The following is a 16,595-nucleotide window of genomic DNA, read 5'->3' as shown; positions in this document are numbered from 1 at the left end:
TATTTTAGATTTATATTATGAATCATGAGATTTAGAATCTTTGTTACATCAATATAATGACAAATTCTAACAGATGTAACACTGACACAATAATCTTGCAACACTGAAATATCTCTTAAAGATGTGTTTTATATTAAGCACATTATTGAATGTTAAAGTAAAATAAAATAAGCACATCAGAGAGTTTTGATGCATTATTGCTCTCCACTTATTTATCAGTGAATGAAGCCCTAAAGGCAGAAATTAGAACATCACAAAATACAGTAAAATGCATATCTAACACCACTAATGTTCACAGTGTAAAACAAATAATAACAGAAAATTTTAGGTGGAAGAAAGATAGTATATTCTAGGTCAATGGTTCCCAATCTTGTAACCTGAGAACCTCTTTTAATTTCAAATCTTTTTTGCAGACCACTTAACCTATCAATGTTTTTTGGTTTTGAAAATATGCTTCTGTGAACATAAAAAGCTGTATTACAAAATAACTGTTTTTCTTCATATAAATTTAATTTTATGAAATATACTTTCTATTCTATAAATCATACTTTATAATTTTTGTTATGAAATTTTGGATGTGATTTGCATTGTTTTATCAGTTCAGCATCCTCACTGTTAATATGTTGAGCCATGATTCCAATAAGATCTTAGGAGGTTAGGCAAGACTGGGAGATTTAGGTTATTCCTCCACACATATTAAGCTAATAAAGCAAAACTATCTTTGTAATAATATTACAATAATCAATACAAAAATAATGATATTCAATATATGAAATAGTATAACAATTAGTATTGAATGAAATTCCTTCAACAGTGGATAGATTCAAAATTATTGGAAGTTGGCTAATATTACTCCTCTTTATTAAAGGAAGATGATTAAATTGTGCAGGTGGTTATTGAAAGCCTGTTAGTGTTACTTTGTTAAATGATTTTTTGAAGTATCTTTCTTCAGACTTTCAATAAATCACACTAAGTAACAAATTTTGTTGGATGGTTAACACAGTTTCACTAAAGAGAAATACTGCCTCATTAATCTTTTGATATTTTTTTGAAAAAGTTTCTGTTAATGTTGATGAATTGATTAAATGAAAAATAATATCTTTTTTAAATCAGTGTTCTTGAAAATGGGTTCTTATGTTGGTATCTGTACTTACCAAATGTACCTTCTAACACAGAGTCAAGTGGATGTAATTCTTCTTGAAATTCATTTTCTTTTCCTACTCTCAAAATTTCATCTTTCGAACTATCTAGATCAATATTATTACTCTCACTGAAACCCAAAACAACCTCACTTTCTTGGAAAACACCAGGTGGCTCAGGTTTCACTTTGATTAAAGTGTCCTGAAATATAAGGATCACATTAAATGGATCACTAACTAATAACAAGAATTGTTATTAAAGTAACCAAACACAGAAGTCTTCTGATCCAGACTTGGGTAGTTTTTTACTAAAACAATTTTATATTGCCTATCACCAAAATGCTTACTTTCAGTAATAAATAATTTCAAAGTAACTTGAAAATAATTTCATTCTTCATGTGTTCTAACACGGATGTTTGATGGGTATATGAATTATTTTTGAACAACTAACACTGTGAGAAAAAACATAGGCTAACTAAATCACACATCTGAGTGTAAAAGGTTTAAAGGTTAATGAAAGTGCTATATATTTCTTGTTCTTTTATGTATATGCTTTATTTTCTGTTATATTTTCTAAAAAAAGTAATTCAAATATAAAATTTAGAACCTTATTACATAAAAACTGAAGTGAAAAACAGAATAAACAGCTACTCATGAAACAAATGTGGGCTGCTGCCAGGTAATATAACACAGTAGCTGCTTACCCTAAGCACATGCAAGATGATGTACTGATTTGTATCTCAGAGCAGCTGGTGTGGGTATTAACACTTTTATTGATAAGCAGACGACAATATTTCAACCTTCCTAAGATGGTCAAAATGATGTTCTCTGTTTATCAATAAAAGTGTTAATACCCGTACTAGCCGTTCTGAGATACATTTTTATTTCAAGTGGGTTTCTCATCATCAAGCATGTATTGATTTATCCCACTAAATGGACACTGTTCAAAGAGCAATTAAAACAACAAAAGTATATGAAAACAGATGTGACACTGTTTAGGAAAAATAATTACAACTGTCTGTTACAATCTTCAGTCCTGACAAAAAGGGGTATTTTTTTTACTGTTAGCAAAAAAATCAACTTTCACTCAGACTGACTCTATAAAGACTTCATATGTTCAAAGACAATTAGTTAATAAAAATAATTTATCAAATGTCAGATTTTTTTGCATGCAACAGACATGTAATATTTAATAAACGTCTCACAAATTTTGTGAAGATATGCTTAGTATATTCAGAGTTACAGTATGTATAATTTCATAGTTAGAAGTCTGATCAAAATTGCCAAACCAATATATTCATATATAGCTACTATAGTCATATTTTTTCCTAATCTACAGGGTTAGAAAGAGTTTTGGCAGAGATAAATATCATTCTGAAATACAGTTTACTACCAAAATGCTAATTTCAAATACAATATTGTACTTTTAATATAACCTGGAGATTAAATTCTTAAACTGAAATTGATACGAGACAGGATAAAGCACAGAAATATATCTTATGATTTTTGTAAATGAAAAAAAAACAGATTGAACTAAATCTGTAAACATACCAATTAAATAACCATGTGGAATTCAAAAAGTCACATATGTTGTGGTATATTTTGCTAACTCTTATGTAATTATTATTAACTGAATTGTTGGTGTTGGGTTGTGTGTGTGTGTGTATGTGTGGGATGATAATGGTATTGAGGTAAGAAGTCTAAAGACCTGGTATTAAGGCCCATCCTTGATAGTTATCTAGGTAATACACTGAAACACTAATAAATGTAACATCCCACAGAAGAACATTCTCAGTAGATATACTAGCTTTAATCAAACAGCAGACAAAGCAGTGAAATGGCACTGGAAACACAATTTATGTATTATTGAAAATGAGCCATGCTACAACATGGAATTTAAGTATGTACTGATGGAGTGCCAAACTATATCAGAATTAAACTGTCAATGACGGGATAAAATACACAATGTTACTTTAAGCAGGGATCTCTTAGAGAAAAAAAGCTAGGTATAAACTCATCTGATAATTAGAGATTGTTTAACCTACTCTTTAATTGGATATTTTTATCACCCATGCAGTTTTAACTATATTTGCTTTTATGAAGAAGAGAATGGGCAACCATGAGAGAAATATAATGAAAACTATTCATCAATAAAACTTGATGGATGTAACAGTCAGTGAAAGTGTAAGATTTTCCACTAAACATAAGTAACCATAAATAAAGCCACAGTAAAGTGGCAGGCCTGTTAAGGAAAATCTAGAGTATTCATCAAAGATCTACATTTAGAATAATCATGTATAAAAATAAGTGTTTAAGTCAGACTTCTGAGAATTATTGGAAATTTCCAGGGTTTTTCTCATCACAGAAAATATATATTATATGATTTATCAGCTGACAGAATGTTTATGAAAGTTAACATTTTCCTAACCTGAAAATGTATTTCTAATAGATGCCTCTTCACACACAAATACTATTTCCTTCACACATCTCTCTATAAGATTTGCATGCCATTAGCCTTAAGCTATCTTCCATCTAAATTCACATTTATTGTGAACTGAAATGGTTTGTGAGAATTGCATTATACAACAATAGCCCTCTACCAACAGGAAAGTGATACAACCTCTATTCACAGTAGCTCCCTCTATGCACTTGTGATAACTTCATTTTTAAACATGGTAAGAAAAAAAAGAATTGTGAGAAGTGAGAAAGATGGGTGGAAATGTGTATGGAAATATCTATTGGAAATAAATTCTTAGATTAGGAAACTGGTAACTGCCAAAACGATAACTCCCCTTTCCACACAGTAGGGAGTTGAATGTTAGTAAGGACCCATTAAGTTCCATTAGTAGAAGAACCAAGTAAGTATGGATAAGGCAAAAGTGACATGAGCCATTGTAGTAAAAAGAAAAGAACAAACATCCTCTTAAAACACTTCTGCAACATGATGAAGAACCTTAAATGTAAGAAAAAGACACAAAAATTGGGCACTAAAGAGCAAGACAGAGGACAGATATCAGAGACTGATATTCTAGAAACAGAAAAGAACAGCTAGCTGTAAGCTAAGAAAGGTGAAGATTTTGCCAACAAGTTGCAGTAGAGTTTGTTTGAATCTTCCAGCCATCAAGTAATCACAGAGAAATTTCAGTATTCAACTTGTAAGTTACTTTCTCCCATATGACTAGCAATGTAATAACTTATAGCAGACTGGAATGCCTATTAAACCAAAAACTAGTAGTTTCATTGTTTTTATTGATCAAGGTAACTGAGTTGCTACTGAGAATTTTAGAAGAATTTTCTCAAAGTAGCAATTTCATTAAGGACATCCTGTTTTTTGTAATATATACTGCAGTAAATAAAGATGTGTTCTGTGACATTTGAGCTCTATCCAAGTCCTTACTCTTTATGAAAATTCCTGGAGTTGGTGATGTGTGTATTAACAAATGCATATCCTGGAACTTTTATATTATTTGCAGTGTGTATTGTTCAACACATGATCTACCCATTCCATTAATTTCAGACAATGATAATTATCACTATATTATTAAATACATATGTTCTGTTATAAACACATGCATGTAATCACTTTTCCATCAGAACAGAAATCTTTGTATTACCTCAGTCTTTCCTTTTATTTCATCACAGTTCTTTCCTTGTTCCTCTGCTGCTACATTCAACTCATGGGCATGTGAAACTCCATTTTCTAAGCAGTTAGCTTTTGAAATTCCTAGAGATATCAATAATATATGTGTCTGAAAGAATTTATATGATGACAATGATTAAAAAAAATCATCAAATTACAATAAAATATCTTGTGAACTGTTACAGGGAATAGCTATTGCAATGTTTGGCCAAATGAAAGTGCATTTCTTAAAAATTCACAATGATAAAATGAAACTTAGAAATATTATTATTAAAGGTTTGCTAAATTCTAATTAATTACAAACTAATCAATAACTATTCTAATCAGCTGAACTGATCAATAACTGATTCTTGGCACAGGTTATTATGGAAATGGATAGGTAAGAAAATTAGATTTTTAAGTGCCCATATTTTATTTTTTAAAGACAGACAACAATGTAAGCTAATTAAGGATCATGTAAACAACAGATAATCTTATACATTATTAATTAACTTAATGATGCAATTTAATAGTAATTTTACAGTGATATGGCTATTTCTCCATCAATCAAAATGGCAAATGAAAATATCTGACGATTTAAGTAGCTCAACAAATGTTCTATATTTTTAAATTAATTAATTTTATGCATTCAAGATCTTCAATAATAGTAGTATTTTCATACACTGAATATAAATTCCTCACACACAATAGCTTCTCTCATTCAGTGCTACCTTCTATATATCCAAATTAGTTTTGCCCATCAGTCAACTTAAAACTCCCACTTACCCAACACTTAACATGGTTTTACCACATCTTTGCATGGGAATAATCATGTAGCAATCCTCTACCAACAGAAGCACACTCCTGTATACTATTTGGCCTATTTTTCACTTTGAGATTAGGTGCTAAAGAAGCATTAAAGGGGAAGGAAGGGTGAGAAATGTGACTGAAGTAAAAGCATATAGAAAATTATTTTCACTGCAGGAAAATATTAACTTCCAATGGAGTATTCTACCCCTCTAACATAATTGCTAGAATCCCACATTAAAAGGTGGAGAGACTTGTCGAAAGTTAATTAGATGAGCACCCTACAGAAAGCATCCAAAAATGTCCATTGAGTGTGACTTCCCTCAAGAGAGTAACACATCCATGAGAGACTGCATCACATTTGTACCAGTATACTCTTCATCCATTGTAATATGAAGTATCACATAAGCAGAAATTAAATAGAGCACATCCAATAATTTGTACATGTTGGTTAATCAAGCTCATCACTCAATACAAACACCAAGGAATTGGCATCCAAGAGATGGAAGGAAGGAAGGTTTCCAAAGAAATATAGTAATGCTTGGGAAAAATAAATGGACGTGCTCCATTGTGTGGAATGAGTAGGGTGTGCCAAACCATACTTGGTGGGTCAACTTCAGTCCAACACCAGGCAGCATCAAGTATTTATCATCCAGTCTGTGATAGAAGGAGAGTCCCTACTGTCTTCACCTCTGAAGCAATATACCATTAATTGAATAATCTAATAGCAGTCTTGTCGAACACCAATCTCAACAATGTGCATTGTAGGCCTTGAGAGGTAACTATATATATATATATATAGAGTTTTGTGGGGCCAACCCCAGGGTTTCCTCTGGTGAGGCATCCAAGTTAACTACTCACCTGATCATTCAGCTCCTTGCTACACCAGCAATAGTATAAAGAGTGATAAAGAGTACAAGAAAAACTAATGTTGAAGTTGCCCATCCTCCAATGACCACAGGCCAAAAGAAGTAGGAAATAGATTGAAAGTTGCAAGAGAACTAGTGGCTAAGAATTCAAAGTGAGAACAGATAAGGGTGTGTACAGAACAACAGAAATATCCCAATTCTCCTTATTACAACTTTTGTAGGTGATCCTGTATGCTATCTCTTAATCTAATTCCCAATTCAGCAATACTGTAGAGTAAGGAGGATGACTAATCCATAATGAAAGAAGAAGGTGTGAAAGATTGTTGGTTGGTTGATTTGGTGTTTTATGGCAGCTAGGCTATCTACACAAAACATCTGGTAAAAAGTTAAAGTTAAAGAAAATTTAATAAAATTCACAAAACAAAATTAAGGTAAAACAAAACAAAGTTTAAAAAAACAACAACATAAAACCAGCATTTACATCTAGTCTACAGTGGAATGAGAAAAACTACAGTGATACAAGTTGTAAAGAACTTTCTGTAGCATAATTGTAATTAGCATAGCTCACCAAGAAGACTAATAGGTAAGTGCAAAAACCACTGTCAATCACCTAAAGTTGGCCTTTCCAGTCCTGGTTCTGAGTTATTTGACATTATGGCCATTTTCAAAAAGTAATGTAATAAATGTTTTAAAAGACTTGAAACAAAATTTTAATAATAACTCACCAGGAGGAACCACAGAACCACAACAAACCATGGCACAGCCCACACAGTCACCTGATTTCAAACCATCTGTATGATAGGAATGGAAGGATGGTTCAAAAGATGTTCAGCAAATAGCAGACAGTATTTCCAATTGGAAGTGTCTACTTTTCTCAGGTGACTTAAAGGCAGGTCACAGTTGGATGGGCTGATCAGTGTATACAGCAATGTTATCCCACGACAGACCCAATTCATCCAACTGTGTCTGGATAAGAAGGCCAAAAGAAGTAATGGCAGATTGTCTGTTCTGAAAAAGTATGGCTCACTGAGGAAGAAAAACACTACCCCAGGTGGTATACTTTGATAAGGAACAAAGTCTCAAAGCATATAGTAAGGACAGTTGCAAACAGCAGAGATGCAAAGAAGGTTCATGAGACTCTCTGTATAAGCTTTGAACTGGATAAGAGCAGGGCCAAACTCCTTAATGATGAATGGGTCCAGCATCTTTAAGACCAAGGTTCTGGCTGAGCCATAGACCAGTGATCCATACTTAAGTTTCAATCGAATAAGAGCATGATATATCTTTAGCATAGAACGTCGATCTGCTCCCCAAGTGGTGGAAGAGAGGACACGGAAGACGTTCAGTGCTCTTGTACATTTGACCTGTAGCTACTTGATGTGTGGTATAAAGGTCAACTTATGGTCAAAGATAAGCCCCAAGAACTTTGTCTCAGGGTCCACAGGCAGCACAACTTCACTTATATCAAGTTCAGGATCAGGGTGAACTCCCTGTTGGTGGCACATGTGGCAAACCCACACGAACTTGGAATCTCCTATCCATTAAAAATTTTTTAATAAAAATGGGCAAATGGCCATATAACCCATATATGTGACAGTCTCGCAAAATGCCATACCTCCATGTTGTATCATAAGCCTTTTCTCAATGTCAAAGAATATTGATACAAGGTGATGTCATTTGAGAAAGGCTTCTCTGATTGATATTTCAAGTCGAATCAGGTGGACTACGGTGGAGTGCTGTCGTTGGAACCAACACTGGGTGGGTGAGAGGAAGTTATTTCATTTGAGGAACCAAACAAGACGAGCATTAACCATCCTCTCTAAGGTCTTACAGAGACAGCTAATCAAAGCAATTGGGTGATAGTTTGAAGGAATCTTGAGATCCTTCCCAGGCTTAGAGAAAGGTAGGATAATAGCCTGGCACCAAGCATCAGAAAAAACATTCTCCTGCCAGATCCAGTTAAAAACAATCAGAAGAATAGCAAGAGAAGCAGGAGATAGATGGTGCAGCATTTCATAGTGTACATCATCAGGTCCAACCAATGTACTGCCAGACAGATGAAGAGTCAGTTTGCGTTCCACCAGTGTAAAGGGAAAATTATAGTCATAGAGACAATCAGCTCTAAAGGAAAGAGGTGATTGCTCTGTCTGAGTCTCGATGGTTAAGAAGGTGGATGACAAAGCAGAAGAGCTAGATACCTGGCAAAAGCTTTTACCTAGAGTATTGGTGATGCTCTAAGTATCAGCTACTTCTTGGCCATCAGAGAGCAAGATCGATAGGGGAACAGAATTATATTGCCCACTGACCTTATGAATCTTGTCCAATATGATTTTGGAACTGGTGGAAGAAGATGTGCTGATTGTGAGCTTAATCCAAGATTCCTTCTGGCTTTGACATCTTACCTACTGAGCGTGTGCACAGGCCTGCTGGAAAGCAATGCGGTTTGAGAGTGTATGATATCTACAGAAAGTATCCCAGGCCCAGTTTTGAGCCTTCTGTGCCATGTGGCAGGCAGGATTCCACCACAGATGAGGATATCATGGAAAATGTGTCGAGGTTTTAGAAATACATTGAGAACCTGCTTGTATAATACAGTCAGTTGCTGCTGCCACACAATCATCTACTGTTGGCTTACAGATGATGGCAGGATCAAGTTCTGCGAGAGTAGTGAAAGAGGGCCAGTTTGCATGATCCAGCTTTCACTGGGACATGCTGGTTAGGTGGCATCAACCACAGCCAGTTTCTCTCAAAATTATAAGAAAATGATCACTGCCTCGTGGATTATTGTCAACCATCCATGAAAAATGGGAGAATAATGAAGGGGAGCAAACTGAGATCAATAGTATTAAAGGACTGACTAGGTGTAAGAAAATAAGTAGAAGAACCAGTATTAAAAAGAGAAAGGTTGTGATCAGAGAGCATATACTCTACAGAGTGGCCCCTCCTATTAATATCAGCACTTCCCCAGAGGGGATGATGTCCATTAAAGTCCCCCAGGATTAAAAGGGGAGATGGCAACTGTTCAATGAGAGCATCAAGGTCTGATTGGTCATAGGTCTCTCCAGGTGACAGGTAGATAGAACAAACAGTGATGGTATAACCCAAGGAAACATGGATGGGTACGGCCTCCAAGGGTGTGTCGAGTGGCAAAGACAGGGTGGGCACATGCTGATCAACTAACAGTCCAACCCTTCATACACTTACGATTACTTGCCTTGATTGTGATAGGCAGACATGGTGACGTAAATGTGAGAATGAGGACATTGGTCAGCATCATAATTCTATCTTTGAGAGTGGATATACATCTAACTGCAGAAACTCCTTGGGTGGAGAAACCAGGGAGAATCTCTAACTCTGGGATGTTTTTTAAAATCCCTCTCAACAATAGCTCCTCATGATGAATTCAAAGCAGCATGAGGTGTAACCTCAATAGGTATATCCCCAATTGTCTTTGAATGCAAGAGGAGTTCACTGTGTTGAGATGTTGATGTTTCCACTAACATGTCACCAGATCGAAGCTTCTTTACTGACTTTGGAGAGCCAGCAAGTCCCTCTTGTCCCTTCTGAATGAAAAAGAGAGATATTTGCCCTAAAACTTTGTCTGAAAGTAGGATAAGAAAATAAGGTAAAACAGGTGTTCCAGATGTTGAAGATTGCTGCTCAGAATCTTCAAGATGTGGTCAATTTACCTATGGACTATTTTTCACTATTTTCTTTGGTGGATCCATAATAAAAAAGGAATATTTTGGTGCCTACTGACCCCATCTACCATAGAGCCCTATGAGGGGATGTACTACAATGCAAACAAGGAACTGCAGCAACACCAAGGTTTCGTGAGCACTATACCCAAACAGTAACATCAGATATTTGGTTAACACTGGTACTTGGTTGACCCTAGCCCAAGTGGACCAGCCGACTGACCCAATGGGAGCCACCCCAAGGCTGTCTGTCTACAAGAATTCAAGGCCAAAGTGGTGTGTTAGGGTTGGACCCCTCTACCACCAAGATCCTCTCTTCCTCTTCAAAGGTCACCATACATGGCAAACATGTGAGTGGATGTTTAGATTCCAGAGGAATTAAACTGAAAGAACAGAACCTTTCCTGGGAGGTCCCCTTGCCACATACAGGAATCCCGGGTGTGAAAGAAAGCACTTTGTAGTGTCTGTTAAACAGGTGTTGGACAAGGCTGTTCAATATACAGCTATGGTAGATACTAAGAAATTATGATCAAAAAGGCAGATAAAAGTCTGCAATTTGAGGTATGGTTGCTCGGGAAGAACTCATGGTACATAACCAGCAGTAAAAGGTCTGTCAATTTCCCTGCTAAACAAGAAATAATTAAGGGCAAACTGAATAGGAGTAAAATAATACCACACCTTTGAATAGTTGCTATCTCCTTGCAAAGGACCAGAAAAAAATCCCATGCAAAGATGGAGTGTACTAAATGCAAGTTGAAAAATGGTAAAGGAAAACCTGGAATTAGGGTTGTGCTGGCCTGAAAGGTGCTATCAAAAGTACTTGACACTGTATAGACTGAATGATTGATATAACCCTGGGTAAGAGAAGGACTGTTGGGAAGGCCAATATGTACAGTTCGATTCAGTTGTGACTGAGAGCATCTACCACCAAAGCCAAGATATGAGATACTTGGGACTAGCACAGAGGGAATTGGATGTTGTAATGTGTGACAAAAGTATCTAAATAAAAAATATTCCATTATGTGCACAGACAGTGGAAAATTGGAGGGTCTAAAGACCACTCTGTTGGGAGGATCTGGATGTGATAAGGAAAAAAAATGAACCATAAGCAGAGTAAATGTATTCAGAATATGACATGTTATGAGGTGTGTGTGAGAGGCATGGGCCCATAAAAAATTGTTCTAACATCCATAATCAGTGTGATTATGAATGGGTGCCACCCTGTTGATTGATGTATGATATAACTATTGAGCTGTTGGAATGATTCACAATCAATTATTCTCATACATTAGCAAGGAAGTGTTCCAAGGCCTGATGACCCAGAAGTTCCAAAATGTCGATAAGCACAATCCTCTCAAAAGAAAACCCATGCCTTAAAACCTCCTGATGCTCCAAAATCATCCTCTCCCAACCTTTGAGTAAAGCATATTTATACTCACTACCTTTTATAAGTACTTAAAGAGCTGCACTACCATAGTTATTTATTCTAATAGAAAAGGCTATACTTAGAGGCCTTAAGTTCTCCAAGTGATCTTTCAATCTGAGCCTTCTAGCCACAGCTAACATAGTTGATGTCTTTTTGATCAACAGAATTTCAGTTTACAATTCATTTGTAGCTATTCCCATTTTTATACAGTGTTAATGCCCTTATCAGTTGCTTTGGTATAAAATCTACAATTAATGGTACATCACACAATATTTCCTACCTTGTAAATTTGGACAAAAGATCAGTACAACTAAGTAGAGACCAGTTTACACAAGTATAAACAAATTTCTATATAAAACAATTAGAAAGTGGGAATGTTAATACCAAAAGTAAGGAAACAAGGTAAGAATGAACAGGATAAAATAACAACACTTGATGGTTTTTCACATGGTACAACCTTAAAGTGGGTGTGACCATCGTTCCACTCATTCTTACTTCGTGTTCTACTTCGAACTTTTATCCAATTACAGATTTGAATAGAGTTTTGTCAGTTGCTAATCTTTTCCAAATATCGAACAAATTCAGAAGTTTCAAAAGTCAGTAACTTTTGATACTATTCTTCTGGCCTAGTCCTTACCAGTCAGACATTATATTTTCCTTTGCTGAAAATTTATTTCAAATTATTACTTCCCTTCTAATAAGATTAACTATTCTTGTCTAGTACTACCTTTTTTGTTCTATTTGTTCTTTACACATGCCACAAGCCTTTGCTCCCCTTATCGAAAAAGCTTAAGAATATTTATATGCAAAGATCTTTCATCTACAGATCAACTACCCAAATCCCTGTGAGAAGTGAACAATACACCTCAGCTCTGAAGGATGCATCCATGAAAAGATGAGGAGGAGAAAATGGGATGCCCACCAAAATATGGACCTTGTCCAACAACCAATGCAGATTGTCCTATAGAATAAGAGAACGGGTAACAGGAGCTGACATGGGATCATGAGAAAGGTTCCACCTAATGTAAAAGAGCCATAGAGGAGAAGGTTGGGCCCTACTGAAATGGATATTACAAAAGACACCTAAGTGGACAAAATACTGGGTAGGTTGGAGGAAGGACTTCTCCAATTTTATTAACCAGCCCACTTGAGAGACCACTAGTTAGAGCTGACGAGTATAGCTGGCCAACTCCAGTCAGGAATGAGCCAGAAGAAGCCCGGTTTGCTCAAATAATGATAGAATCATAACCGTGAAGCATGAAAATAGCAAGCAAAAGCTCTGACCACCTGACAGAAAACATACAGGGCAGAAGCAAGCTTAAAGAGTAGGGTTCAAAATTGATAAACCAGCCTGTAATGGACAAACTGAAGATACAGATGAGACCATGGTGATACAGGAGTGTAGAAATAAGTATTGGCAATGTCCATCTTAATCATCCATAAACCCACAGAAAATGCCATAGTAGGGTGAGAAATGACTCAATGGTAAAACGAGGCAGCTGAACAAAGAGATTTAGGTTAGACAAATTGATAACATGCCTCCAGTCTCTGGTTTTCTTGAAAATAACAGAGTTCAGAATAAAAACCTGGTGAAGTATGTAGAACAGGTATGATGGCCTGCTGAGACAATAGTTCCCAAACCATCTTTGACAGATGCTCACTTGTCATGGGATCCTGAGAGAAGGAAATGGTTAAAGGAGACATGAGAGGTAAGGGAAAAAATGAAATCACAAATCCTTCCAATAAAATTTGAAGTATCCAATGATTCTTGAGTAAAGGACACCACTGATGAAAAACACTGGCAAACCAAGCTTCCACTGGGTAGTCACAAAGGGCACAGGAAAATCAGGAGGCGGAAATAGGTAATCCAAATCCTCATCTACCTAAACAGGCTCAGCTTGTTTGGGAGGTAGTGAGGCAAGGTTTGTAGACAGAGGTTGATCCATGTAACATTCAATCTCTTGGTCAATAAACACAGATAAATCCTTTGACAGGTTACCTGCACCTGAAGCCTGAGACATAAAACTAATAACAAGTGTCACCTCAGAAGTGGTAATATGAACTTCAGAATTCTTAATGAGGAAGAGTCAACCAATAATTGAGAGCATAAATAACTTTTTATGTTACTAAGTCTTGAAAGTGACTTGGCTCTAGGCCTATTGTTCTCATAGCTTTCTTTATGGCTTTACTATAATTTTTCCCTTTTCTTTGGCTGGATTAATAACTAAGGCTTGTTTTATGTATTCAGCATTATTGTTTCTAACCTTATCTATATTCTTGCAGTAATGTTCTCTTCACTAATAAAAGATTTTTCAAAGTTACTGTCATAAGGTTTTCTCTTTTACTCTAATTTTAAAAACTGCAACCTGATGTTATTATGCCACTTAGTTTGTAAATAATGCAAAAGTAAATTATATAACTTATCATTCTTGTTTTCAGTCCAGAATACTCAAACAAAGCATTGTCAAACTTCAGTAGTGATAGTGTTCGTTTTCACATAGGAGACTGATGACTTAGGCATCAACTGCTATGAGAGAATTGCTTTGTCCAACACAGAGCCTTCGAGTCAGATGCAGAAAACTAAAAACCTTTCTTTCAAAGGTCAGATAATAGTTAGAACCTTCATCTAGAGAATCTACATTGTCCATTTTTTCTTATCTAGCTGATACAGCTGCTGGCTGATCATGTATCACGTGTACATGAACAACTGTGCATCAGCACACGATACAAGGGTAGGTTGTTACTTGGCAACTCACAGTGCATGTTCTTAATCACAGAATATGACTACTAATAGTGTTTCAAAATGGTTATAATTACCTATTGTATTAAAGTTATAATTAAAACTAAGTGAAATTAAATCACGTGCATTTACATTTGCATAAAGTGAAAGCAGAACAGAGCTATGCCTTTCTGACATCATTAGTCAGTCAGGCTGACAAATCTGTGGCACTGTAAAATCTTTTGTTTTCACTCTAATGACTTTCTCAAGTGCCTTTTATTCTGAAGTTGGTTTGTTTATATGCTGTTTGCTGAGTGTTTGAGATTATAATTCTGGTCCTTCATGCAGTGCACTGTTGTAATGATTAACATTTTTATAAGGTCAAAAAATTAAGTAACAAAAAACAAACATAAAGTTACAAAAATAACAAAGATTATTACCCTGACTAGTTTTGCTGTACCACATATGTCAGTTTCAAGGATGTAGTGTGTGTGTGTGTGTGTGTGTGTGTGTGTATACAGAGATATCTTGTGTTGTATTATTTTCTTGGTCTGATTTCTTCATACATAACATACTGTTGCTAATGGTAGGGAAATCTGGATTTCAGGTTATAGCTGAAAATAAGCCTTATAAAGCTATACTTTCATAGTATAGATCATTGATTCAACGAAGTTTTAAGTATTGTGTTTATTCTTGGGCTCTTTACTTTAAGAACGGCTTGAATTTTTCAAAATAGTTCAGAGGATGGCTATGAAGATTAACTGGGATAGACTGGTTGTCACATGACAACATGTTAAGACCTCTCATAGTATTCTTTTCTTTAGAAAACCATCAGAAAAAATCAAATAGGAATGTTCAACATCAACAGTATCAAAGTATCGTATTTAACAGTGAGAATGGTAAGACTAGAGGACATAAATATACATTTTCAGAGGGAAGGAATCACCTCCAGCCTTCAAATGTAATGAAGTAGTAAATTTAACAGTTTAAAGGAAGGCAAGATAAATATTTGAATGGCAATGAGTAGACTCGAGTTCTTTTTCAATTTAACGGATGGGGCAGCCTTTGTGGACCTGCTGGTCTCCTGTTGAACTTAGAGGTTACATCATATAAATATATTCTACAACTCTATTACACATAGCTTTATTATGAGCAATAGAGAACAGATTCAACTACCTCTGTTTTTTCTACAATCATGCTAATGAGTGTTTCATATATAGCAATGCCCAATAACTAGGTTGTGAAGTACTATAATTTCTATCATCCAAACATGCATTGTGTTAATGGCAAGTATGACCATTGAAATCATGTTAGAACTGGTCTAAATACTACTACTACAATAAAAGTATAATGATAAAATGATGTATCTTTAATTGTTTATGTGTCAAGAGAGTAAATAGTTCTGCTGACATTAAATAAGTTTCTAATCAATGTCAAAGAATATGAAACATTACTACATTATGAAAGCCAACATACACCATAATCATGAAAAAACGTCAGCAAGAAGATGAAAAGTAAGTAAAAAAAAAGTGTTTACTTACTATAAGGTGATGTTATAGTTTTTTCTTGATTTTCCATCAGTTTGATATTCAACAGAGCATTCTGCTCTTCATCAAAAATGGGTTCAACTTTTATTTCTACTTCCTCCATTGTGGAATCAGTATCATCTCAGGCTCAAATGAAGCACACATTTAGCCTAGAAATAAAGAATTATGATTTTTTTTTTCCTTCTCCAAGTGCATGAACATTGAATAAAAATGTCAACATTTTTATTACTATGATGTGTTCCACCATCAGAAATACTAAAATAAATGTTTTCTGTTTTTTATATCTTTAAACTAAAATTTTTAACATACATGTTTTAATGATTTTTATAGCTTTGACTTCATGTATCTTATGCATATCTTGATTAGTAAATGGAGTTTTACTTCTTTCCTAGCTATACTTATAATAAATTGATCTTCATGTCTTTTATATGCATAAAGGTCTAGCATGAATTTTTCTTTATCTGATTCAATTAGCATTTTAAATTTGTTTCATATGCAACAGAAAATTAATATTTTCTTTACCTGAAAATGTATATATCTAATAGATATAGATACTAGCATCCATATATAGAATAGCTTCTTTCCTATTGAGGTTGTGCAGCTTGCACGCCATTAGCCTTGAAACAACTCCTAACTAATGTTACATAAAATCATGTGAATTTGCATCCCTACCTCCATCAAGAGAAGTGCAACACATTTCCATGTGCACTGACTCCCTTTACATTCATGCTCATGAATCCTCATGATTTGATTAAGTAAGAAAAAAATGTG

General features: G+C 35.1%; 1 protein-coding gene across 1 annotated transcript in view; it reads right to left on the bottom strand.

Annotated features, from left to right (window-relative positions):
• LOC143228570 (uncharacterized) overlaps nt 1–16,595 on the bottom strand; it is a 50,287-nt gene that overhangs the window by 32,102 nt on the left and 1,590 nt on the right. Inside the window, exons 2-4 of the mRNA XM_076459808.1 lie at nt 15,819–15,973; nt 4,754–4,863; nt 1,155–1,341 (exon numbers count right to left, since the gene is read on the bottom strand). Coding sequence (XP_076315923.1) covers nt 1,155–1,341; nt 4,754–4,863; nt 15,819–15,927 — 406 coding nt within the window. The 5' untranslated portion in view covers nt 15,928–15,973. The remainder of the gene's footprint in view (nt 1–1,154; nt 1,342–4,753; nt 4,864–15,818; nt 15,974–16,595) is intronic.

This window comes from Tachypleus tridentatus, chromosome 10 (genome assembly GCF_004210375.1).
Source record: "Tachypleus tridentatus isolate NWPU-2018 chromosome 10, ASM421037v1, whole genome shotgun sequence".
Taxonomy (NCBI): domain Eukaryota; kingdom Metazoa; phylum Arthropoda; class Merostomata; order Xiphosura; family Limulidae; genus Tachypleus; species Tachypleus tridentatus.
This window is presented reverse-complemented; position numbering and strand designations above follow the sequence as displayed.